Source organism: Natator depressus, chromosome 8, assembly GCF_965152275.1.
Source record: "Natator depressus isolate rNatDep1 chromosome 8, rNatDep2.hap1, whole genome shotgun sequence".
NCBI lineage: Eukaryota > Metazoa > Chordata > Testudines > Cheloniidae > Natator > Natator depressus.
This window is the reverse complement of record NC_134241.1, coordinates 62,863,425-62,889,089: the sequence shown is the minus strand read 5'-3', so window position 1 is coordinate 62,889,089 and position 25,665 is coordinate 62,863,425. Positions and strand designations below refer to the sequence as shown.

Genomic DNA, 25,665 nt, shown 5'->3' with positions numbered 1-25,665 from the left:
TCACACATAAAATGTCATCACCTTCTTGGTAGGTTTTCCCGTAGTGACATATAAATTTACCATCTTCCAAATGACTGACAGAACACTTTTGTAAAGGCAGAAAGGTTAAGTGCATCTAGCAACTGGGCATTTTTTTTCTTTAAAGTATCCTCTGACTGCTCTTGAAACAATTCCATTCCCAACTCATCAGCTGCTACCCAAGGGTGAAAACCTGACCCCATAGAAGTCCATAGGAGTTTTGCCATTGACTTCCATGGCACCAGGATTTCATCCCAAGCCCCTAAGGCTTCATGCTAAGTCATTATTCACCCACTTATCACTGACTTGGCCTCAGAGTCTGAAGATTTGCTACAGAGAAAAACAAGTTGCTCCCTCCTGCCGAGATCCTAACCAAGAGCTAAGCATGCTGACTCCACAACCCACCATGCCCCTTAGAGCCTGGGAGCAAAGAATGAGGCTCAAGACCAAAATTCTGACCTCCTGAATATTTTTTTAACCCTTTCTCACCCACCTGCATGAGTTATGAGTGCCAGGAAGGTGTGATTGGCAATTATATTGTGATTGAAGTGTAAGCTTCTTGTGGCTTTGCACCTCCTATCAAGACACTCCCTTCAGTGGGAAAGCCGCTCACTCTGTGCAAAAAGAGTCCTCTACTTCAGACCCCCTCTTTGGAATTCACCTCTTCCATTGTCACTTTCTACTTCATTGTAACTACCAATGTCTCTGAGCCTACTCTCCTGGTACCAGAACTGCTATCCTGTGCATTGTGATGGTCTGAATTTGACTGTAAGCTCTTTGGAGAAGGGACCTTGTCCTTGTTTGAGCTCTGTAAAGTACGGTGCATACTTATGACACTATTTCATTCAGACAGAATTCAATTATAAATATTGTTTTGACCCACTCCTCTCTTCTAAGTTTTCACGGGCAGTAGTTATTCCTGACAGCAACTTTGTAATTAATCAAAGGGGGATTTTCAGGTAGTTTTTCAAATGTAGAATAAAAACTTTTCAAGCATCCAGACCTCAAAAAAAAAAAAAGTCTTTTTCTAAAAGCAAAAGTAGGAAAAACCACATGATATTTCTGCCATTTCTAGCTGTAAGACAGAATAGTTCATATGCTCAAAAATCCATACAGTGCCAATTACAGTCCCATGCCTAGTATAACCAATTAGAATTTCATTTTTTAAGCTAAAAAGTTATGATTGTGTGACGATTAGCCAAGCCACCCTAAATGATTAAGCGCTTACTGGTTAAACTGTTAATCACTGAGGGCACAAAGCTGTAAGTGCAAAACTCTTATCATTTATCATTTTAACTACTGCAGGATTGAACTGCATTCCAAACCGCTAAGAGTGTGGGGAGGCAGCGAGGTGGGGCGTTGAATCAGGGGAGTCTGGAACAGTCTAGGAAAAGGGAGAGGCTTTAATCTCAGGATGTGTGCTCAGTGCAGCTCCCAGGTCCAGTGTGGAGATACATTTTGGAGGCTAGTGGACCTGGTAAAGTCTCATGGAGGAAAGCAGGACCCCTCTTCCTGCAGAGTTTCAGCACCGTCAGAGGAGGTGATTTGTGCCCTCAGTGAATAACAGTGGAAAAGCTAGTGTAGATTTGGCAAGAAGGTATCCCAGGAGAAGGGCTGACTTGGGACTGGACTCAGAATTGGGCCATATGCTGAGGTGGCTGGGGTCTGGAGCTGAGGTGCAAGGCTGCAGAAGGGAAGCAAGAACTGGCTCATGTCTGGGATTAGGCTGTGATGAGTGGTGGCGGAAACAGGGCTGGAGACTCTCTGAAGCGCCAGGGAGCAGGGCTGGCAAGACTGTAATACATTTATAGGTGCTACATGAAACACTCTGAGTAGCAGACCAAGAAAACTTGGGTGTAGGTTACAGGTTTCTCCAACTGGAAATCAAAGCTTTCCCCTTCATGTAGTAGGGCTCTAGCTTTGAGAAAACTAGCCTGAGAAAGCTGTTCTTTGGCTAAAAAACTTTATGGACATGGCTTTCTGCCTCCCCAGCCCTGCAATTAGTATTCATCCCAGCAGCAATCTTCCAGGTACCCAGCCTATATACATTGTTTGTGTGTGCATTTCAAGATGTTGACAGAGAATACTTGACCTTGAAGGTGAGGGTGTGCGGGAAATGTGGGAACAAGACTTCCTTTGTTTTAGATGATAACATTTTCAACACCTCACAACCCCTCTGGTGGTCTTTTGTGACCTCCTTTGGAGGTCACAACCCTCTGGCTGAGAAACACTGGTCTAGTGGATAGGACGCAGGGACAGGAATCAGGAGACCTGGGTTTTACTCCCAACTCTGCCACTGACTTGTTGTGTGAACTTTGGAAGTCATTTCACCTTTCTGTGAGACTTTCTCTTCCACCCTTACAACTGAATATCCCCAAGTACTAAAGAGCCTCTGCTCCTGTTAAGAAGATTTCTCAGCCTACCATACCCCCTCCCATGGGTCTCTGCCACAACAGGTGATAATTGATCATTCTAAACCTACCAGACCTGAGCTCCTCTCTGCAACTCTTACTCTCAGAGAGATCCCAGGACCAACCTGATCCCCATCCCTTTGCTTGCAGGATGGAAATGCTGATTGAGGGTCCAGCACTGGGGAGGAAGGAAAAGGAGAGAAAAGAACAACCCCTCTCCAAATCCCTCAACCTGTCTACGTAAGGTCTGTTCCCAGCCCTGGCTCCTTCTAATGCTGCTGCTGCTGCTGCCAGATAGGAGGAGGAGTCTTTTTAAAGAGACGCTCATGTACCTAGATGACAATTTTGGCAGGGAGGTGTAGGTACCAGAATGGAGCAGTGTTGTGACACCCTGCCCTCCCCCCCTGCCAGCCCACCCCACCCCAGTCCTTGTTCTGTGCTGGAAAGGCTCGTTCTTTGTAGTATTCATAATAGTCATCTAGAAGACAGAGCATTAACTGTGGGTAACCACAGGGTCTCACTTCAAAAGAAAAGTTTAAAACATATAATATTACAAGGTACATGGAAGAAAAATTCAATTTGATAAGTTCTGAATACTCACTCGTCAGTTCTCCCCTCAGCTTTAGTACTTTATTCTTTGAATGTTACATTAACAGGAGTTGTGAGTTCACCTTCTCCCTGTACCTTCCTTTCTTCTGTAGGGTGGAGAAAAGGGACCACAGGAAGAAACCCAAGATACCTAAGGCAACAACAGTCAGTAGAAAGAGTTCTGAAACCTTTCTGCTCTAGTGCTTTACATAAAATGTATGTCCTTATGATTTAAATACAATCAGACAATGGCAGTAAGTTCTTTTATTTATGACACTGACACCTTCCGAAACAATAGATTGTGACTCGTCAAAGTAAGAAGAAACAATTAAAGAAAGATCCAGACATAATCCTAGGATCCCTCAGTCTTGTAAATTTCCCCATATGAGCCACAAATCTTTGCCCCATACATGAGCACAATGCTCATTTGATGGCCAGGAAGAAAGGACCAATGTGACAAAGGTAGAGAGTTCTTCAACCATTAAATTACTCATGGAAACACTATGGTAAAGGACCCATCCATCTTTAAGACATTGTGCAATCCACCCTACAGAAGAAAGGACAGCATGTATCAATTTAGTTGGTAAACAAGGACCAGACCATCAAATGGGATAAAAGAGGGGTCAATATTGGAGCCCACATTATATAATGCAGTGAGACCTCCATATTTATTGTTGTATGCTGCTTTCGACCCCAACCCTGTTATATATATGAGACCCAATTCATCTCCTGCTCATCTACTTTTTGACTGTATCCTGACATTAACTCCATTGGTTATATTCATAATCCATGATCCCATTTTTTCTTCTAAATTACAAGGATGTTTATGGAAGAATTGCAAAGGGGCTTTTACCCATTTCAGAGAATACTGTTGTGGATCTGAACAAAGATTTTCTTTGGAGCAGGACCATGTAGCATATTAATAAATTTCTTATTGTCTCAGGTTTCTGGCTCTTTCCATGCTCCTCATCATGGTTGCCCGTCTCTAGACCTCCTCTTTCTGCTATGTGTGTTTTTGCTGTGTAGTGAGCAGTTCCAGGTGTCGGTTGTAGACAATAAAACCGTACATGGTGTGGCACGTTGGAGGCTCCTTCCCACCTTATGCACCATTGTGACAGTTCAGATCAGCTGAGGCACAGCTGCAGACAGTCCCTTGAAGTGCACTCTTGGGGACTGGAGGCAGGATATTCTTGCATGTGGAGGGGCCACAACTGTGGTGCTCATGCCCTGTGGTGATGGGTCAGTTCTGTGTTGCTGATGTTCAGTGCATGGTGCAAGGCTCATCAGTGCAGCCAAACCTTAGCCTAATGTAAAGCATTTCTCTCCTCTTCTGTTCTCCCTTTTCTGTCAGGTTATTGCAGTGACTGAGTGTGTGTTTGTGCAGTAAAGTTTCTATGTACCATGTTGATAGATGAATTATAAATGATTAAATTAAATGAATTGTGAAAAACCACCAGTAAGGTGTTCATTAGTAAGCCAAATGATCTTAGAACATGTCCCTACATCAAACAACAACAATTATGTCTGTGCATCTATTGCAGCTCCAGCATGTGAAGAGCCACCTGCTATTGATTTTGCGGAGATTGTTAGTGTTGACAAGTTGGAGTACAGAGAAGGTGACAAAGTGCAGTACAAGTGCAATCCTGGATACAGCCTGATGGGAACTGAATGGATCACATGCAGTGGGAAAACCTGGAAACCTGCACCACAGTGTTTGGGTAAGGGGAACTGCTTTTTTGCTTTTTCCCACAGGTTGGTTCTTTCGTAGAGATGGACCCAAATCAAACCCATGAATTCAAACGCTCCTCAACTATGGGGGACAGGGGAAGTGGTATCAGAATTCAGAGCAGATTCCTGTGTCTGATGGACCACACTTGATCCCAGGATTCAACTATCTGGTTTATGGCTCAAGCCATATCTGGTCCCTAGGAGTTTCTATTAATGAGATCTCTGCAGATCACCAAATAGTTTCAAATATGAAATTTAAATTAGGTGGGTCTCTTTTATAACAAGACAACAGAACATCTAAATTTATTTATTTATATTACAGAAGACAGAATTTTCTCCATTTTATCAAATTCCAAGATTTTTGTTGTTAATAACCCTAAATGCCAGCAATGACACAGGATCTGAATACTGGAGGCAAGGTTTAAAAATATCCATAACAAAGAATATGGAGATGAAACACCATTGTATCATCATAACAAAGAGAAGAGGGCTGCAGCATTAGGAGAAATTGGCAAATAATATTTATCAAGATCCTCATTTCAGTGACATCATAGGAGTTGGTGGGCCCCCTAAGGCTGTACCTTGGAAAGGGGTACAGAGGGGTGCATCTCGCCATTTATCATGGCCTGCTTCACTGCTAAAAGTTCTCCCCTGAAAGCAGGGAAAAAAAACACTGAGTGAGGGGGATGTGCTAACCGGATATGCCTAGATAAACCTGTGGATGTGCACTATATACATACTACAGCTGTGGCGTGTAAAGAAGTGAGGTATTCAACATACCTGCAAAGGTCCAACTAACTATTGTTTATTTTTTACATATGCATTACTGTCATAGGCATGGAAGCGATTAAAATTCCAAAATTCTATTAGAAAGTCCATGAATTCTATACTAGTTTTGCATCTGAAGAAGTGGTGTTTTACTCACGAAAGCTTATGCCCAAATAAATCTGTTAGTCGTTAAGGTGCCACCGGACTCCTTGTTGTTTATATTAGTTTTTCTTATTAGAGACAGGCTGTGAGTTGATTTTCTTTTAATATAGTTTACTAAACAAATTAGCTGATACCCTGCTAGTTTAGCACTGTAACGTTCAGGACGCTGAACATATGTGATATTTTTAATTACACTGTATAAGAGGGAGTCTTATTAAAAGCAAAGTATCCTAGAACTACTTGGTATTGTACAGGAGCTTCTCATCTTTTTAGGGGATACTGTAAAATTATGGTACTTGTTAGGACCTCGGATAATTGAAATCCTGGCTATTTGACTTAGACAAAGTTATATACAAACCAGACGGATGTGTATATTGGTTATTGCATAAATCTGCACATAATGGTATGTTGCTTAGAGACCCATGTAAGCTATTGTGTCACATCCATGTGACCGCCCAAACACTGTACACGGCCTAATGGCTTTGATTGATTGTCTCCTATGTAGAAACTGTGTGCAGGTGAGTGATTTGATTTTACACACGTACTCTGGCACGAGGCGATGTCTGTGCTCACTCATACTGAAATGAGGTTTGGAAATGTAAGAGAGTGATTCTAATGAGAAATCATTTATTTTTAATGCAGCATTGGGGATTTTGGAGCTCGGCCTACTGCTGATTTTGACAACCCCTTGAATTTAGTTGATGAGATGAAATGCTTGTTTAGTTGCAAAGACCTGAATTCAGTGATCTGTGTATCTTCTCCTATAACTGTTGTCATCTCTTGACACTATTAAGACCTAAACCACCTATATTAGGTGTTTGTGATGTTACCATCTGTGAGGGGAAATTACTGAATCCCAAACTTCAGTCCTGGCAGGTAAGTATAGCAGGAATTAATTTTATTGATTTATTACTGTTCCTTTTACCCTGCCCTTTTCATGTCTAAGTCTTCATGTATATTGTGTGCATGATGTAGGATTTTAGAACTTCTATTTCTATCTGATGACTTTTTAGTGCCTCTTTTCATTTCACATGATTGATGCACCTTTGAGTAGTGTAAGAAGGGGATGGCTGAGGCCTTTCCATCAAGAAATGGCTAATTTCAGCAAGTCCCGGAAAATACCAGCTACAGTATGGGGGAACAAATGGGCTTGCTTACAAAGTCTATACCAATCTTGTTCCCACTGACTTCACCAGCAGCAAGAGCAGGCCCTAGATGCACTCCTGCAATTCCTATTCACAAAAGTGCTCCGAATGTAAGTAGTCTCATTGGCCTCATTGGAATCTCATGCATGGGTCCGGTTTGCAGGAGCAGGCCCTTGCTTGCCATTTGCCAATAAACATACATCATCAGTTTCTCCTCTTTAGGGATTTCTCTGTTTTAGGGCTTATTTCCTTGGCATTTGTAATAAATTAAGGTTATGATTTCTGTTTTATTGAGTGAATAATTAATTTTATATGACTGGTTTCAGAGTAACAGCCGTGTTAGTCTGTATCTGCAAAAAGAACAGGAGTACTTGTGGCACCTTAGAGACTAACAAATTTATTAGAGCATAAGCTTTCGTGGGCTACAGCCCACTTCATCAGATGCATAGAATGGAACATATAGTAAGATATATATTCCTTTTATTCCTTAAGTTAAGTATCCCCACACCTTCTTGTCAACTGTCTAAATGGGCCATCTTGATTATCACTACAAAAGTTTTTTCTCCTGCTGATAACAGCTCATCTTAACTATTTAGCCTCTCACAGTTTGTATGGTAACTTTCAACTTATCTGTGTGTGTGTATATATATATATATCTATATATCTTACTATATGTTCCATTCTATGCAACTGATGAAGTGGGCTGTAGCTCACAAAAGCTTATGCTCTAATAAATTGGTTAGTCTCTAAGGTGCCACAAGTATTCCTGTTAATTTTGTATGGGATTTTGGGCTACTAGATTTGGACGAGGGTACATTCCCAGATATACATGGTATTTTGAAATTTTCTTTTGTATATGTGGATAAATATATTTATTAGTGCCCTGTCACTGAATATAGTATCAAACTAGTGACCCATGTGTTAGTTATGGTTGAGATAATACTTTCTTGGTAAAATCCTATTTTTTCCTGCTGTCTATTCAGTATTGCTAAACCCAAGATTCCAGAATTCATGAGACTAGTTTAAAAATAATGAAATTCATTTAAAAAAAATACTACCTTTTGGGTATTTTTATTTACCTTCTGCTTTTTGAGCCTTAAGGTACACTGGGATCATGTTTTCGAGCTTTTCTAAATAATCAAATTGACTAGAAACTTACTTTATTAAACAAAAGATGGGATTCCTTTGTATTCACTTGACTCCTGGAACTGGGGATTTAAAAATGCCCCAGATATCACTACAGATCTATCATGAGAGTTGGCAGCACTGCATTATGTGTGTGTGTGTGTGTGTATATACACATCTAAATTAACATTTAGAAATACCTCTTTTTTCCTTCTCAGCAATGTGATTTTTTTCGTTGTTAGAAATACATTTTAATCTATATCTTGATGAAGATAATGGGTCTGATTCTCCACTGCCTTGCATCTTACAAACAATTTACACCCTGCAGAGAGAGAGAGTACAAAGCAGAATGGGCATGTTTTGCAGTGACTCACTACAGAGCAGGTAAATGGCTGCGCAAGATGAAGGACACTGAAAAATCAGGCTCTATCATTTTCATTTTTTCTGGTTTTTCTTTAGCACCGTGTAGCCTCACAAAACAGCAACTGGAGACCAAAAATCTGCTTCTGTCCAGTGGCCGAAGACATGCACAGCTGATTCTGAGTGACCACACACTGGAATTTATGTGCAGTGAAGGATATACCCTCGCAACCCCTTCAGTCAGGAAGTGTGTTAATGGGCACATGGATTTGCCTTCATGTATCTCTGGTAAATCTGCACTGTATTTTGATAATTCAGTTTCTCAGTTTTATTTGATTTCTTGTGTACAGTCAAGTAGGTGCATGTAGTGTTCTGGACTGTGACAGCTGCCCCTTCCATTAGCGATAATCACACATGAGGCACTGCATCACCCTCTGTAGGCATCACTTACATGATGGTATACTGTATTTTCCACAGGGCTCCTGCCTCATTCAGGGTGAATTCATTGCTGTTCAGAGGGCCAGCACAAGGTAGGGCATAAATGGTACATAGACCTTGTGCTGCTCTACACCAGCTGAGGATGAGGCCCTTAGTATTTTGGTCATTGTGCCTAGCTCAGCCACATGAGGTTTTTACAAGTGGTTTCCCTAACCTTGGACAAGGAGCCATTTTCCACGTGCAGTACCAAAGCCAAAAAATTACATCATAACCATTTTTGCATAAGATTATTATAATTGTCATTTTTCCTTTTAGAAAGAGGAAAAAACTGTAGCCGTCCACCTACTATTGAGAATGGAGACATAACTACTTTCTTGGAAAAAGGATACACATCTGGCTCCTTTGTAGAATTCAAATGCCAAAAATTTTATGCAATGGAAGGACTGAACAGATCTTTTTGTGACAATGGGAATTGGACAAAAGCACCACTTTGTTTAGGTAAAAAAAGATACTGCTTTCTTAGGCTTTGAGGTTTATGGAGAGATTCACTGAATCAGACTCATCACTTGTGTAAACACATTACTTCAATGTGCTTACTTGTGCTTACCAAGACAACCACACCTTTTTCTCGTTTTAGAGCCATGTGCTATCTCAGTGGAAGAAATGGAAAACCAGATGGTAGAGTTGAATGGGAGAGCAAATGAGACCATATCACAATGGATGTACCTAAAACGTGGTGATTTTCTTGAGCTTCGCTGCAAACCAGGATATGCACTTGCAACTAATTTATCTCAATCTGCTTTTATGGTGCAGTGCCATGGAAATCCAGTTGTCTATCCGGAATGCAAAGGTAGGTGGAGATGAGCTGTAGTGGATATCTCAAATATCCTGCTTTCAATAGAGGGCACTCTGCAATGACAGGAATATGTGAATGTGAAGGAGCTGCTTCTTTGCTCTCATCCCTACAATGCAGCGGGGAAAGTCTTCCAGACTGGACCTGTGTTAAGCTAATTACATTTCAGGGGCTAATCTGTGAGGCAGATTCTCCCTGCTCCACTCTGGCCCCTCAAATTAATTTAATAACCAAGTGGCTTTAATTTGTTGTACAACAATTTTAAAAGTGTAAATGAGTTACTGTCTGTAACTAGGCGTATCTAAGGCTATTTCAGATGTTACTGAATCTATTCAAGGAGTATTTAATGGCACTACTCAGAGTCTTTCTCAGAAACAGTGTTCGGAGCAGCTCAGCCCTCTTTTGATAACAGAACTTGGGTCTATAATGGGAAAACCGAGTTTGTGCCTGGAGCTTGGTTTGTCGCTATTGGGTATGAAAGTGCTGGGAGTGGGAGCAGTGTACAGATGGCATGCAGTGATGGATTAGTCACTGGGCCAATGGGGCCCGTGCCCAGGGGCCCTGGCTAACTGGGGGGGCCCTGGAAAAATGGGCGCCCCGTACCTTGTCCCGCTCCGCCCGCCCAGAGCTCCTGCCGAGGGTCAGGGAAAGCACCCGGGCCCCGCCCCCGCTCCCTGGCAGTGGTTAATGGTAGACTCAGACCTCAAAGGAACGTGTATTGGGATGGTGATGTCCTTATAATTACGTGTAATCGTGGATTTCACATTAATAATGACCAAGATACAGCTGAATGCACAAAGAATGGCTGGTTGTCTCCTCCAGGGTGTAGCAGTAAGTTGCATTTATGTCTTATCTTGCTGAACAAATGTAAAACCCAACTCCGTATACTAAACATATCAGATCGAGAATGCACTTGCTAACCTAGTATTTTTTTAAAATGTCAATTGTGGGTACTTGGTCAGGTGTTTGCCCCTTTCCTTTGACAGTACATAGAACTGACAGGTACATTTGTATTATTTTGTCACTTACAAAATGGATTGGGTCTGTATTCAAGGCCATTTATTTTGTGAAATAACTTATTCTTGTCTTTAAAATAAGGGATGTGACAAAAGCTATGGATGAAACTGGCGAGTGTATAAGCAAATGTAGATGTCTCCAATCACCATATATAGTAGGCTGTTGACTTGGTAAAATGCACTGGGATCAGTCAGATGGCAGCATGTCAGGCAAGATACAGCAACTTCCAAAACTGGAGGATGACCTTTCCTCTCCATAGCCTCACCCCACACCTTTCCACAACAACTGCTCCTTTTTCTCTGAGTGATGATCCCTATAGTATTCCACTGAGGGTTTACTCATGTACCATGTGTCCGGAGCAAGAGAATTTGAAAGTAGTAGTTCTTCTTCGAGTGCTTGTTCACATCCATTCCACATTTGGTGTGCGTGCGCCGCGTGCACGAGCGTTGGAAACTTTTCCCCTTAGCGGCTCCCATCAGGCCAGCGGGGCCCCCCGAGTGGCACCACTGCGCCATGTATAATACCCCTGCCAGCCCGACCCCCTCCAGTTCCTTCTTACCGTCCGTGGCAGCGTTGGAACAACCTCTTTCTCTTGTAGAAGAGCAGTCCCTTAGCCTTTAGAGTAGCTGTTCTCAGTTCGTTAACATACCTATTATGGACACTTAAATGATTAAGTGCTTGGAGGCTTCCAGCACCCATACCGCAGGCCCACGGCTTCAAGGCTTGTGCCATGTGCCGCAAACCTATGCCAGTTAGTGACCCCCACGACTCCTGTGTATGTTGCCTGGAGGACGGACATCAAACTGAACGGTGTAGGATTTGCAAGGCGTTTAAGCCAAGAACAAGGAAAGAAAGAGACTTTTGTTTAAAGCAGCTGTTGATGGAGGCCGCATTGCAGCCCTCGGGCCTGTAGCGCCTGATGCTGGCTCAGGCTTCCTTGGTGCGTAGTGCCCCGGAGCTGTCAAAAGACCCGGCACCGGCTAAGCACTGTGAACTGTCGGCCCCAGAGCGTCAGGCTAGGCCCCAGCACCGCTTGTCCTCCCCGGTGCAGCCCCCGGCGCAGCCAAAAGGAAGGTGTGGTCGTTCCCCGCACAGGAGGCCGGTACCTCCCAAGGTACCGAGCGCCAATAAGAGCGGGAAGGCCGCGGTACCGGCGCTGACACAGGTGGTCCTAGCAGCACAAGCCCCACCGGGCCCAGACCTAAGTGAGCTCAGTGCGGACAATGGGCTCGAGGGCATAACGGATCAGCCCTCTATGCCTGGCACCCTTGAGGCTGCAAAGGACCTCAATGAGCTGTCGGTGGCGAGCCCCCTCCCTTATGGGGAGAACCCTCCGGCACCCATGCCTCAGGGGCCGTCAAGGGGTAAGCTGACAATGGTGTGCCACTCAACGATACCATCCCGGCACTGCTCCCAGAGTTGGTCCTGGTGGAGCTCCGACTCCACAGACTCACAGTTGCCAGTGGCCCAGAAGGAGGTTGCAGCACCGGCAGTGGGTCGGTGCGAGGAAGCACCAGAAAGTGCATGCTGCTCTCCAGCACCACCCAGAGACTGGCACCGGGAGGAGTTGAGACTGCCCTCACCAGAGGACTCCCACAGACGGTCCCGGTCCAGGAAACGCCAGCACCAGTCCTGGTCCTGATACCGGTATTGCTCCCGCTCAGCCAGGAGCTGCTCGTTCTCCCGCCGACACAGATCATTGGCACTGCCATGGCCTTCGCGATCGGCATCGCCGCAGTCCAGCTCCGACTCTGGCTGCTATAGCTACCCACACCGGGCCCCAGACAGCAGGGACCCTCAGGTGGGCTGGCAACCCCAATGGGGGCTGCCAGGCCATTGGCCCTTCTGGACCTCCTGGGCCTATCAGGAGCACCAAGGGGACCTGTCCAGTGCAAGTTACTTGGTGCAGCGGTCCCGGTCCCCACACTGATGCCAGACGGTGACAGAGGCTACAGTATCCAGGCCTCCAGCATCCCCCCAGGATAAATGGGAGAGACCGGCACCGAGTCCAGTGCCATCCTATGGACTCCCGCCCCGGCCTGAGCTGGAGACCCCTCCCACAGGAGAAGGGAAGCAGGAGGACCAACCGGAGGGGGTCAAGCAGCAGCTAACCTCCTCGTCTTCCCGGGATGAGGCGGTGGTGGGTACAGAGGTGTCCAGCCCTCCACCGATAGACCCACCAGGAATTGCTGCGCAGGGTCGTCCAGAACTTGGGGTTGCAGGCTGAGGAGACAGTTGAGCAGGAGGACCCCATGGTAGACATTTTGAGCCCTGTATGTCCATCCAGAATAGCGTTCCCACTCATTAAGACCATTCAGTCCAACTATAAGACTATATGGCAGACCCCGGCCTCCAGCGCTCCAACAGCCAAGAGAGTGGAGCGTAAATACTTTGCCCCTTCTAAGGGCTATGAGTTCCTGTTCTGCCACCCAAGTCCATGCTCCTTAGAGGTCTCAGCGGTAAACAAATGAGAGCACCATGGACAGCAGGCCCCGGCCCCTAAGGCCAAGGAGGCGAAACGCCAGGACCTGTTTGGCAGAAAGGTGTACTCATCTGGGGGCCTTCAGTTGAGGATTGCGAACCAGCAGGCCATCCTCAACAGGCACAATTTCAACTCCTGGGCCGCAGTGGGGAAGTTTAAGGACAACCTTCCTCAAGGTTCCCAACAGGAGTTCATGGCCCTGGTGGACGAGGGCAAGGCAGTAGCCAAGACCTCTCTCCAGGCCTCCCTGGATTTGGCAGATGCGGCAGCTAGAACAATCGTGTCAGGGGTGGTCATGAGGTGCTTGGCATGGCTTCAGGAGTCAGGCCTGCCGCCCGAGGTCCAGAATACACTCCAGGACCACCCCTTCGAAGGGTCTGGGCTCTTCTTGGACCAGACAGACACGAGGCTGCACAGCCTCAAGGACTCGCGAGCTACGCTTAAGTCGCTGGGTATGCACACCCCGGCGACCCAGAGGAAGCCCTTTAAGCCGCAGCCTACCCCTCAACGCCAGTACCAATCTCACTATAGGCATGAGCCTTTCCGTAAGCGAGGCAGGGATAACAGGTGACGGCGCAACAACAATAGTAACAATAATGCGCCGGGCCAGAACCAAGGCCAGCACAAACCCCAGCCGGGCGCTAAGCCAGGCTTTTGAAGGTGCGCTCGAGGACAGTGTACCAGACCAGTCACCGGATCCGTCCCTTTGTTTCCTGAACCACCTGTCCCGTTTCTCCCGTGCGTGGTCCACCATTACGTCAGACCATTGGGTCTTATGCACGGTGCGGAACGGATACTCACTGCAATTCTCTTCCCTCCCTCCCTGCTTCACTCCCATCCCCTTTCCCCCTCCCTCTTCAGGGACCCCTCTCATGAGCACCATCATCCCTTCCCTGGATCTGGGGAACTGGTATGCTGCCCTCGATATGAAGGACGCCATCCACCCAGCACATTGGTGGTTCCTACGTTTCACCATGGGCCAAGAACATTACCAGTTTGCGGTTCTCCCATTCGGTCTAGCCACGGCCCCAAGGGTGTTCACAAAGTGCATGGCAGTGGTGGCGGCCTTCTTATGGAGGCAGAGAATCCGGGTGTACCCGTACCTCGATGACTGGCTCCTGGCGGGCTGATCCGAGGCGGAAGTGCGGGGCCATGTGGAGGTGGCCCTGAGATTGTTCGGCAAACTAGGGCTCCTGGTCAACGTCCCCAAGTCCACGCTCGTGCCCACGCAGAGAGTGGAATTCATAGGGGCGGTCCTGGACACATTGCAGGCCAGGGCAAGCCTTCCAGTATCCCGATTCCAGGCTATCCAACAAGCGGTGGCCTTCCTGCGCCAGTTTCCAATGACAATGGCCAGGTGCTGCCTGTGGCTGCTGGGCCACATGGCAGCATGAACGCACGTGGTCAGGCATGCCAGTCTGAGACTCAGGACTCTGCAGGCGTGGCTCGCTCGGGTGTACCGCCCAGGCAGGGACCCCCTGGACTTGGTAGTGACAGCCCCAAGGGATGTGCTGGACTCCTTGCTGTGCTGAGGGTTTCCCCGGCTAGACCAGTTTGCCACCAGGGCCAACGCCCAGTGCCCGCGGTTCTGCTCGTCCCAGGGCTGCAGCCCGGGCTCGCTCGCAGATGCATTTGCGATCCCGTGGAGAGGGGGCTTGATGTATGCCTTCCCCCCACTCCCCTTGGTGCACAAATGTCCTGCTCAAGGTGTGCAGGGACAGGACGGCGTTGATCCTCATCGCCCCAGCCTGGGCCCGGCAGCACTGTATGCATCGCTCCTAGAGCTGTCGGTGGAGGCCCCAGTAGTTCTGCCCCTACACCGGGACCTCATTACACAGGACGGTGGGCGGCTTCTCCACCCCGACCTACAGTCACTGCACCTGACAGCATGGAGGCTCTGTGGCTAAACGCCCTGGAGAGCCAGTGCTCCCTTCCCATGCAGCAGATTCTGTTTGGCAGTAGAAAGCCCTCTACCAGGGCGGCCTATATGTCCAAGTGGAAAAGGTTCTCATCTTGGTGTGAACCCCAACAGATGTGGCCGGGCCAGGCCTCGGTGGAGGCCATCCTGGAGTACCTCCTGCACCTCAAGCAGCAAGGGCTAACCCCGTCCTCACTTAGAGTGCACCTGGTGGCCATCTCTACCTTCCATCCGGGGTTCTCGGGGGGGCTTGGTGTTTTCTCACCCAATAGTGGGGACGGTTCCTTAAAGGGTTGGAGAGGGTGTTCCCGTACTCCTTCCCCCTAGTCCCTCCATCCAACCTGAACCTGGTCCTTTCTAAACTCATGGGACCCCCTTTCGAGCCCCTCGCTACCTGTTCTCTCCTCCACCTTTCCTGGAAGGTGGCATTTCTGGTTGCCATTACCTCGGCCAGAAGGGTGTCCGAACTGAGGGCCCTCACCTCTGAGCCACCGTATACAGTATTTCACAAGGACAAGGTGCAGCTCCGGCCACACCCCAAGTTCCTCTCTAAGGTGGGGTCTCAATTCCATTTGGGCCAGGACATTTGTCTGCCGGTGTTCTTCCCAAAACCCCATACGGACCCGAATCACCGCAGCTTGCACACCCTGGATGTGCGTCAAGCGCTGGTGTTCTATTTGGAGCGCACCAAGCCCTTTCACAAATCCACGCAGCTGTTCGTGGCCGTAGCCGAGAGGATGAAAGGCCTCCCGGTGTCAGCGCAGCAGATCTCATCTTGGATTACAAGCTGCATCCGGGCGTGCTATGAGCTCACAGGTGTTCCGGCCCCGGCGGTCATGGCCCACTAGACCAGGGCGCAAGCGACTTCCATGGCGTTCCTGTCACAGGTCCCGATCCAGGAGATGTGCAGAGCAGTCACCTGGTCCTCGGTGCACACCTTCACGACCCACTATGTGGTCAACCAGCAGGCCAGAGAGGACATGGCAGTTGGCAGAGCTGTCCTTTGAGCAGTTGTTCCATAACTCCTACCCTCCTCCAGAGGAAAGCTTGTAATTCACCTGCTTGTGGAATGGACGTGAACAAGCAGTTGAAGAAGAAAAAATGGTTACTTACTTTCTCATAACTGTTGTTCTTTGAGATGTGTTGTTCATGTCCCTTCCACCACCCACCCTCCTACCCCTCTGTCGGAGTCACCGGCAAGAAGGAACTGGAGGGGGTCGGGCTGGCAGGGGTATATATGCACGGCACAGGGGCGCCACTTGGGGGGCCCCGGAAAAAGTTTCCGACACTCGTGCACGCGGTGCGCACACACCTAATGTGGAATGGATGTGAACAACACATCTCGAAGAACAACAGTTACAAGAAAGTAAGTAACCGTTTTTTATTTACTCCTTATTTACTTTGATGTACTTGGATAAAGCACCTGTGAAAATAAGATGATACAGTATAAGTTAATGGCACTGTAAATAACTATACAACCAACATATACACCATGATTTATTTGACAAAATGTGCTAGACTCAACCCTTCTGCAGGGAAGATTTGTAGCTGGGTATTTTATCCATCCAAATGATAGCATGCCAAGCATGATACCATTACTGTATGAAAGGTATAAAAGAAAATGAAAACCTATTATGATAACTGGATTCTGAGTCACTTACATATACCACAGCCCTAGATCTGTACCATCCTGTAACCGGGCAAGGACTCACTGGCAGTGCCGCCTGCTGGTTGTCCTTGGGAATTAGCATTCCAGCCTCCGGAGCGCCCTCTTCAGGCTGGTGTCTCACCTTGCTGCTGGCTCCCGTGTCCCTCCCAGGACCCCGGTACCTCTTTCACTGGGTGTTGCCTCCTGGCTGTACCCCACAGTTCTGGGTCTCCCCCTCCAAGGGGAACCCCTCATCCACTGTCCCTACCTTGCCTCAGTCGTAGGCTTCTGCCAGTCACCAGCTAGTCCCGCCCTGGGCAGACTGCAGTATGAGCCACTCATCACAGGCAAGGTTGGGTTTGGACCTGCTGCATCTGTCTAACCTTGGGCTGTCCCCTGCAACTCCAGTACCTGTTGGGCCTAATGCTAGGCTGCAGCCTGGGGCTTTCCTGGATGGAGTGCCCCAGCTCCTCAGCTCTTCCCCAGCCCTGATTAGATCCCTGCAGCCAGGTCCGTCCCTCAGAGAAGCTAAAGAGAGACTCCTGGGCCTCTGGCTCACAGCCTTTACAGAGCCAGCTGGGCCCTGATTGGGGTGTAGCCTCCCCAGCTGAGGCTGCTTCCCCAATGAGCCCTGCTGCCTTTCTTCTGCAGTAGCCCTCTCTCAGGGCTGTTTTAACCCCTCTGGGCTCGAGCTGGTGTCCACCCCGCTACACATCCATTTTTGTTTCCTCATTTATTCTGAATTGTCACAGTTTCTTCCTGAAGAAGAGCTCTGTGTAAGCTTGAAAGCTTCTCTCTCAAAAACAGAAACTGGCCCAATAAAAGATATTACCACACCCACTTTGTCTCTCTAATATCCTGGGACCGACATGGCTACACCAACAATGTATACAACAGATTCTTCCAGGCAGTTGTTTTCCCTATGCTGCCACCACCAAGTGAGTTAAACAAAGAACAGGGAAAGAGCCCACTTGGAGATGTCTTTCCCCAAAAATATCCCCCCAAGCACTACACCCCCTTTCCTGGGGAAAGCTTGATAAAAATCCTCACCAATTTGCATAGGTGAACACAGACCCAAACCCTTGGATCTTAAGAACAGTGACAAAAACAATCAGGTTCTTAAAAGAAGAATTTTAATTAAAGAAAAAGTAAAAGAATCACCTCTGTAAAATCAGGATGGTAAATACCTTACAGAGTAGTCAGATTCAAAACATAGAGAATCCCTCTAGGCAAAACCTTAAGTTACAAAAAGACACAAAAACAGGAATATACATTCCATTCAGCACAACTTATTTTATCAACCATTTAAACAAAACAGAATCTAACGCATATCTAACTAGATTGCTTACTAACTCTTTACAGGAGTTCTGACCTGCATTCCTGCTGTGGTCCCGGCAAAAGCATCACACAGAGAGAACCTTTTGTCCCCCCCCCGCCTCCCACACTCCAGCTTTGAAAGTATCTTGTCTCCTCATTGGTCATTTTGGTCAGGTGCCAGCAAGGTTATCTTAGCTTCTTAACCCTTTACAGGTGAAAAGGTTTTTCCTCTGGCCAGGAGGGATTTAAAGGTGGTTAGCCTTCCCTTTATATTTATGGCACCAAGTATGCTTCCACTTGATTGGTATTTTTAAAGTATTTAAAACTGAAACAATCATGGTGGATCTTGCTTTATTCAAATTGGCATGGCCAGATATATTACTTATTTGATTCTCAATTTGTTTTGTAAATAGAGATCATAGTATGGGATTGATTTACCAATGTACTTGCACCAGGCATAGAGGAAAAACAACTGAACTGTGATGCTATCGTAAAAAGGGCTAAGGCAATGCTTGTGTAATGTATAAATAGGAGAGTAGTGAGTAGAAGTAGGGAGGTGTTTTTTACCTCTGCAAAAGGCATTGGTGAGACCACTACTGAGGTTACTGCAACCAGTTCTGGTGTGAACATTTTAGAAAGGATGTTGAAAAAATGGAAAGGAAGCAGAAAGGAGACGCACAAATTATCTGAGATCTTGAAAAAATGCCTTACAGTGAGAGACTGAAGGCGCTTATTCGGCTTAGTTTATTTTTAGAGCATGGTATCTTGCCCTCAATCTGTTGAGCATTCTTACTCCATTGTAAAACAATGAAGTTCCTACCTGCCAACCGATGTAGCCAGTTGGGAACAGATTGGACACGTATATCTGACCTAACCAGCTCCAGTCTAAGAACAACTGTTCCAAAAGGGTCCCCTCCCCAACAACACAGTGCTACAGAAAGAAACAGTGCTACTCAGTACAGAAAGAAAAATGCAAAAAGAGCCACTGAAACCACATGAGATTCCTGATTGCTCTTGGGTTCAAAAATGAATAGCCTGTCACATTACAGGCGTCAACATCTCCTGACTTCAGTGGCTACTGTTATAGATTCTAATGTCCTACATTAAGATAACATCCTTCCAGCCAATGAAAGCTGGACACATTTTCCATTGCAGCTTGTCAACGCCTTGTTTGGTTTAGCCAGTGGGATCATTTAAGAGGATGATGTGAGGATCTCTGGATTTGCTAATAATTAATCAATGAGAAGATTATAGGATTGGGGGGATTGTTGACACTGGGGGCAGGGTTTGGGATAATTATGTAATTAGCTCAGTAAAGGGAAGATATGTAATTGGAAGGAACTTTCCGACACATGCCTGTGCTATGTTCGGCAGTGCTTGGAATCTAAAGATTAAAAGTACACATGGGGGAAAGAAACGGACTCTGTGCATGAATACGCAAATGGGCCAGACAGTGCGGAACATCAGGTAGCTGAACAAACACCTTTTGATAGGGGCCTTAAAAAAAATCTTCAGAAAGAGTTAGCAGGCTGAGTGGGAGATGGGTGGACTGGAAGGAGTGAGATTCCACCATCAGGGTTGCAACCCTCACCATCTCCTGGGATACTCTGACACCATTGGGCCTTCATCTTGACCCTGAAAGATGCCCTGATGAGACTGGGACAGAGAGATGGACACAGAAGACATCGCCACCTTCACCATCTCCAACTAGATCCTGAATACCACCTGGGACGTGCAACTTTGGTTCCTGCTGTCCTTCCCTCCCTCATGTCATCTTCCACCCCCACCTTATTCTCTTTTCTATCTCTCTCTTTGCCTTCCGTTTAGTAAAAGTCTGGTCTACCTGTCTGGGACTGTATATTTTGCAACACTACTGTGAGCCTGTGTCGGAAAGGCAGCTGAAAGCAATGTCCTAAACAGCCTGATGCTGGTTCAAGTTTTCCAGGTCTCTAAGTGCCTGATAAGGGGGTTTACTGTGCTTGTTTTTCTCCAACAATGAAGTTGCAAGTAAGAGTCAGCACCAGAGACCAGAAGCTGCGTTGTCTATTTTTGCTCTTCCTTTCTCTTCTCTTTTGTGTGTGTTTGTCTTGTTTTGTCGTAAAGGAAGCAGAATCAGACTTTAACAACAGCAGCAGGAAGCTCCAGCCGATCTCAACTAACTTTTTTTCCCCATAAAGACCAGTTATTATCGTCGTTAATACTGTCAAAAAGATGGTCAAACAGAGGGGTTTCCTTCTAAAATCTCTCTATAGCTAAAGGGAAAGCGAATAAGGAATATTGTTAAAATAAAAGCCTTACTTGCAACTTTACATTTCAAATGCTTTAACTGTTTTTCCTTCTGTTACTATGTCTTTAAAAGGTTAACATGATTTTAATGGTGTGTTTGCCATGGGACTAAGCAGGCCCAGGGCACTATACTCAAACCACTGAACCATGTTTGTGTTGTACCATGACAGTGTCATGTTAACACCTTGGACTCTCTTATTCCATCCAACCAAACATGACAGGAAGTAGTGTGGAATGAACTGCCAGAAGAGATTAGACAAATCCAGTGTGATCACCTATAGATCTCATTGCAAGGCTTCATTTTTTGGTAAAGTTTTTCCACAATAGTCAGAATGACACTTATAACAGCAACTGATTCCTTCTCACCCGCAAAATAAAATAAACTACCCCAAGCAAATACTCTAATTTCTGAAGATGGGTAAAGAGTTATAGACTTCATCAAATTCATAGGAATCTCACCATGCCATTGTTATGCAGATGATGATCAAATATGACAGTGATAATAAAGCTAGCAAAAAAAAAAGAGAGATACAAATAATTTTAATTGAAGGGGGTACTTACAGCATAAAGTTATTTTTACAGCTGTTAAACTTGTTCATCTGTTTCTGTTTAGAAATTAGATGTGATCCTCCAACAATGACTAATGGAACCTACTACCCCAAAAAGAAAGTGTTCAGAGAATTGGAAGTAATCAGAGTAGATTGTAATAAAGGATTTCACTTTGAAACGGACAATAGGGAGAGGAGAGCAGAATGCACAAAGAATGGCTGGTTACCTATTCCAAGATGTATCTGTAAGTTACTTTTATTTTAACATGTTTTTAGATATTAAAGCCCAAACTATTATACAATGATTATACAATTTCTGCAGTTCAGAATGTAAACAGAAATGAAACAGGTATATTTGCGGGGTTTTTCCTTTTACAAAGTTTAAGAACATAAGAATAGCCATACTGGGTCAGACCAAAGGTCCATCTAACACAGTATCCTGTCTTCCGACAGTGGCCAATGCCAGGTGTCCCAGAGGGAATGAACAAAACAGGTAATCGTCAAGTGATCCATACCCTGTCACCCATTCCCAGCTTCTGGCAAACAGAGGCTAGGGACACCATCCCTGCCCATCATGGCTAATAGCAATTGATGGACCTATCGTCCATGAACTTATATAGTTCCTTTTTGAACCCTGTTATAATCTTGGCCTTCACTTCATCCTCTGGCAAAGAGTTCCACAGGTTGACTGTGTTGTGTGAAGAAATACTTCTTTTTGTTTGTTTTAAACCTGCTGCCTTTTAATTTCATTTGGTAACCCCTAGTTCTTGTGTTATGAGAAGGAGTAAATAACATTTATTTACTTTCCTTATTTACTTTGATGGACTTGGATAAAGCACCTGTGAAAATAAGATATGGTATAAGTGAATGGAGCTGTAAATAACTATACAACTAACATATACATCATGATTTATTTGAAAAAATGTGCTAGACTGAACCCTTCTACAGGGAAGATTTGTAGCTGTGTTTTATCCATCCAAATAATAGCATCCAAGCATGATGCCATGAGTGTATGAATGGTATAAAAGAAAATAAAAACCTATTATCATAATTGGATTCTGAGTCACTTACATATACCACAGCCCTAGATTTGTACCATCCATTTTTGTTTCCTCATTTATTCTGAACTGTCAGTCTCTACCTGAAGAAGAGCTCTGTGTAAGCTTGAAAATTTGTCTCACAAACAGAAACTGATCCAATAAAATATATTACCACACCCACTTTCACTTTCTAATATCCTGGGAGTGACATGGCAACACCAACAATGCGTACAACAGATTCTTCCAGGCAGTTCTTTTCCCTGTGCAAAATCAAGAAGTTCTTTCTCAAATGTTTACTCAATCTTTCTTCAGATAAAATCCCAGTGGCTGTAATGAGAGTTTTGTTGAGTAGGGACTGAGTAAAAACTTATCAAGGACTTCAGAATTTGGCTTTGATAATTACAAACAAATGACAGCTGTTTAAAACAGGAAGAGGTGTAAGTGGATTTGGAGTCCAGCAATGGTGTTATAAATTAATTCTCTGATAATGTGACTACAGATGTCTTGGAAAACATGGAGTTAATCCAAAGATCTGGATCTGCACACAAAGGGAACCTTTAGTATGTGGATCATATTCTGTCTTGTGTGGAGGAAATTCAGTCACCTCCATGACACTCTCCTGCCAACTGGTGGATGGCCTTGTATCATGAGGAGATCCCACACAACATGTGGGTTCTGGGGGCTGGAAACCCTGCCTACCAGGTGAAAGCTCTATCTCCTGCTCCAGTGAAACAATTCGGGTAAACTGCGGCTGTAATCTTGAAGAGTTCTTCTCTCCTTCCACCTCTTTGAATTAGTGTCCACGTGTACCTTCTAATATTATACATTTTAAACTTTTTTTAAAGTGAGACCCTGTGACTACCCACATATAGAAAATGGAGCATTAACTGACTATTATGAATATTACAAAGAACGAGCCTTTCCAGCACAGTTGGGCGTGTCAATTTACTACAGATGCCTTGATGGTTACGTATCTGAAAGAGAGGAGAGGTGGCCTCTGATCAGATGTACTAAAGCCAGCTGGTCTCCTGCGCCAAAATGCCTTAGTAAGTAAACATATGTTTGTATTATTTTCTTAAAAATTCTATTGTACTATAACTAATAATTATATCCAGCAATGGACAGAACCAGGACTGCGAGGGAGGGTGGGTGTTACTACAACGCTGCTCCATTGTGGCCCCTTGACTCCCCCAGCAAAGACTGTCACCCAAGGACATGAGTGTCTCTTTAAAAGGATTCAAAAGCATGAGAAGGAGCCAGTACTTGGAACAGGCCTTCAATAAACGGGTTGTAGGATTTGCAGAGGGGTTGTTTGTATTTTGTTCTTTTTTTCCCTCCTTTTTTGCTTTCTCCTTATTGCTGATCCCTCAACCAGCATTTCTGTTTCTCTTACAAGGGAATAGGGTAGGAATTGGTATCCCTCTGAGAGCGAGAGTGTTTGCGGAAGGTACTGGGATCTTGTGGATTTAGAAAGGGTGAGCAAAGATCAATAATAACCTGTGTGGAGAGAGACCTATGAGGAGGGGTATGTTGTGTTGTGAAATTTTCTTCACAAGGAAGGGCTTAGTTGGTTCTTTTGTCTTTGGGATATTCAGTTGTAAGAAGACTGCCTGTAAGAGTGACAGAACTATAGGGATTCTTTTCTCTTTTCTGCCATTGGCCCTGTGTGCACATGCGTATATGCACACTCCTCCTGCTGTGTGGGAATATATTGTTTCTTAGAAGACTTTTGCAGCTTGCCCTGGAGATTACTTTTTAGGCTGCATATGTTATCCCTTTTTCAGGGCTGCTTTTTGGTGGCAAAGAGGGTGGAGTGCCACTGCCAGATGCTCTGAATATGGAGGCCTACAGCTAGTGATCCTGACACATGCTAAGTCTGCTTTGCAATCCTCTAGCCATATAAAGCAGATTTAAAGCTAAGAAGCCAGCTGAAGACTCCTCTATATCATTCCACTTTGCAGTCTCAGGCCATCCATCAAATAACTTAATCTAATAACTGTCTATACAACCTTCCCTCTTATTTGTACAAAGACTAGCCAAATTCTGGTCATTTTCAAAATCATACAAAACTACAAATGAAAGAAACTTTAACAAGTCAGTTGTGACAATGGGATGTAGGCTCTTGTAAAAATTGTATGGTACATCAATATCATACAAATAATAATCTGTATACCCCTAACTAGGCAAATATTAGTTATATAGCTTGTGTATAAACATAGCCTAATTCTCAGTCTTACATAAGGTCATAAAATTATGTTCTTCGAATAAAAACATCAACCATTAATATCATAATGAACAATTGTGTGTAGTACTTCATATACACACACACACACATTCTACAGAAATCATTTTTACTTTTCCTGGAAATTAATAATAATAATAATGATGATGTTTGGTTGTATTCCAGTAGTGAGTTGAGGCATAACCAAGATTGGATCCCCATCACTTTGTACTGACACAATAAGAAACAGTCCCTCCCTCAAACAGCTTGCAATCTAAATAAACAAAACAGGAAAAAGGTGGAAGAGAAAGACACAGAAAGGTGTTATGACTTGCCAACATTCACACAAGTTAGTGTCAGAGCCAGGAATAAAACCCAACTCTCCTATTGGCCAGATTAATAAGTGGAGGCCCCCTTTTCATGAACACACTATTAATAAAAGCAAAAAAGTACCCTGCTTTTGACAACCAACAAATCATGTATATTACTGAATAATCATGAAAAGAAAATCAAAGACAATGAATAGAATAAACTACCTGGATAAACATAAAAATATGGAAAATTAAGAGTCAGATGAAATGCTGCGTATTTAGACAGGCATCTTGCAAATTTTAAGTGCTGCAAATTCAGTTATTGCATCTTGAAATGACAGTGTTTGAAATAAATCTCATTCAATTGACATAGTGGCCAGAGCATTAAACTTTGTTTCTGCCATAGTTGACTGAAGACAACTTTTTTAAAGGCAAGCTTAGATAACGATCACTCTGCTTCACAGTTGACAATAGGTATAGTCAAATACAGTCTCAATGCAATGTGAATATTCAGGAAAACATTGCTCAGATATTTGTCATTTGATGAAAAGCTCAGGTTCTAGATCATTCAGGTAAGCACTGAGAAATGTGTGAGTGCATGTTTTCATCTCCCCTGTAGTTCGCGTCACTTTATTTGATCAAGAAATGTAAGCAAACCAAACCTTGTGGATAATTAGTATACCATTAACTTCTTTTTAGTTCTGAACGTAGCTTATGGAGGATAACACAAAAGCAGTGAACCTTGAATTTCCCTTTCCCTCAAAGCAGTGTCACTTCTGCCATCAGGAAATTTTTGCTTTAGAGTATGTTTGTGTACTTCGTGGTTGGACTTATCAGCATAACCTCCTAATTGTTTTGCTTGCTCCTCAAAATCATCAAAGTAAGACTGTAAGCTTGTGACAAATGTTTGCAAAGAAAGTCAGAAAATTGACAGGAACAAGAAGATTCAGACCTGGCTTTTGAAGCTGTACTCTAGTTTTGTCAAACCTTTCTTGTATAACATTCCATAAAATACTAATAAAAGCAGTCTCCATGCTGCACTCTTTCTTGTACAATTGTGCTTTCCTCTGAGTTTCACCATTTTCCTTGACATTGTCCATCATTTCTTTCAAACAACTTTGAATGCCTTCATATTTCACTACAATTGTTTTACAACATTCAGCATGACAGGACCATCTCATACCTGACAGGGTTTTTAGGAGAAGGAGAGGTCCATGTTTCCTTTTGATAAGATTGTTTTGTAGAAGCTTCCATCACCTGGGCAATGCCACAAAAAAGATA

At 44.8% G+C, this 25,665-nt stretch overlaps 1 protein-coding gene across 1 annotated transcript; it reads left to right on the top strand.

Moving 5' to 3' along the window:
• Positions 1-4,497: 4,497 nt before the first annotated feature.
• Positions 4,498-23,707, top strand: LOC141993009 (complement factor H-related protein 2-like). The gene is made up of 7 exons (XM_074962350.1): positions 4,498-4,735; positions 8,405-8,593; positions 9,059-9,241; positions 9,381-9,593; positions 20,878-21,057; positions 22,698-22,859; positions 23,637-23,707. Exons 1-7 carry the CDS (start codon positions 4,498-4,500, stop codon positions 23,705-23,707), a joined length of 1,236 nt encoding a protein of 411 aa, XP_074818451.1.
• Positions 23,708-25,665: the final 1,958 nt, after the last annotated feature.

Bases quoted from the DNA above. Each gene is read 5' to 3' on its own strand.
- LOC141993009 (XM_074962350.1), top strand. From the start codon at position 4,498: ATGATCTTAGAACATGTCCCTACATCAAACAACAACAATTATGTCTGT. The intron at 9,242-9,380 runs GTAAAAAAAGAT...TTCTCGTTTTAG, and splicing joins AAAAGCACCACTTTGTTTAG to AGCCATGTGCTATCTCAGTG. The intron at 22,860-23,636 runs GTACTAAAGCCA...TCCCTTTTTCAG, and splicing joins GAGGTGGCCTCTGATCAGAT to GGCTGCTTTTTGGTGGCAAA.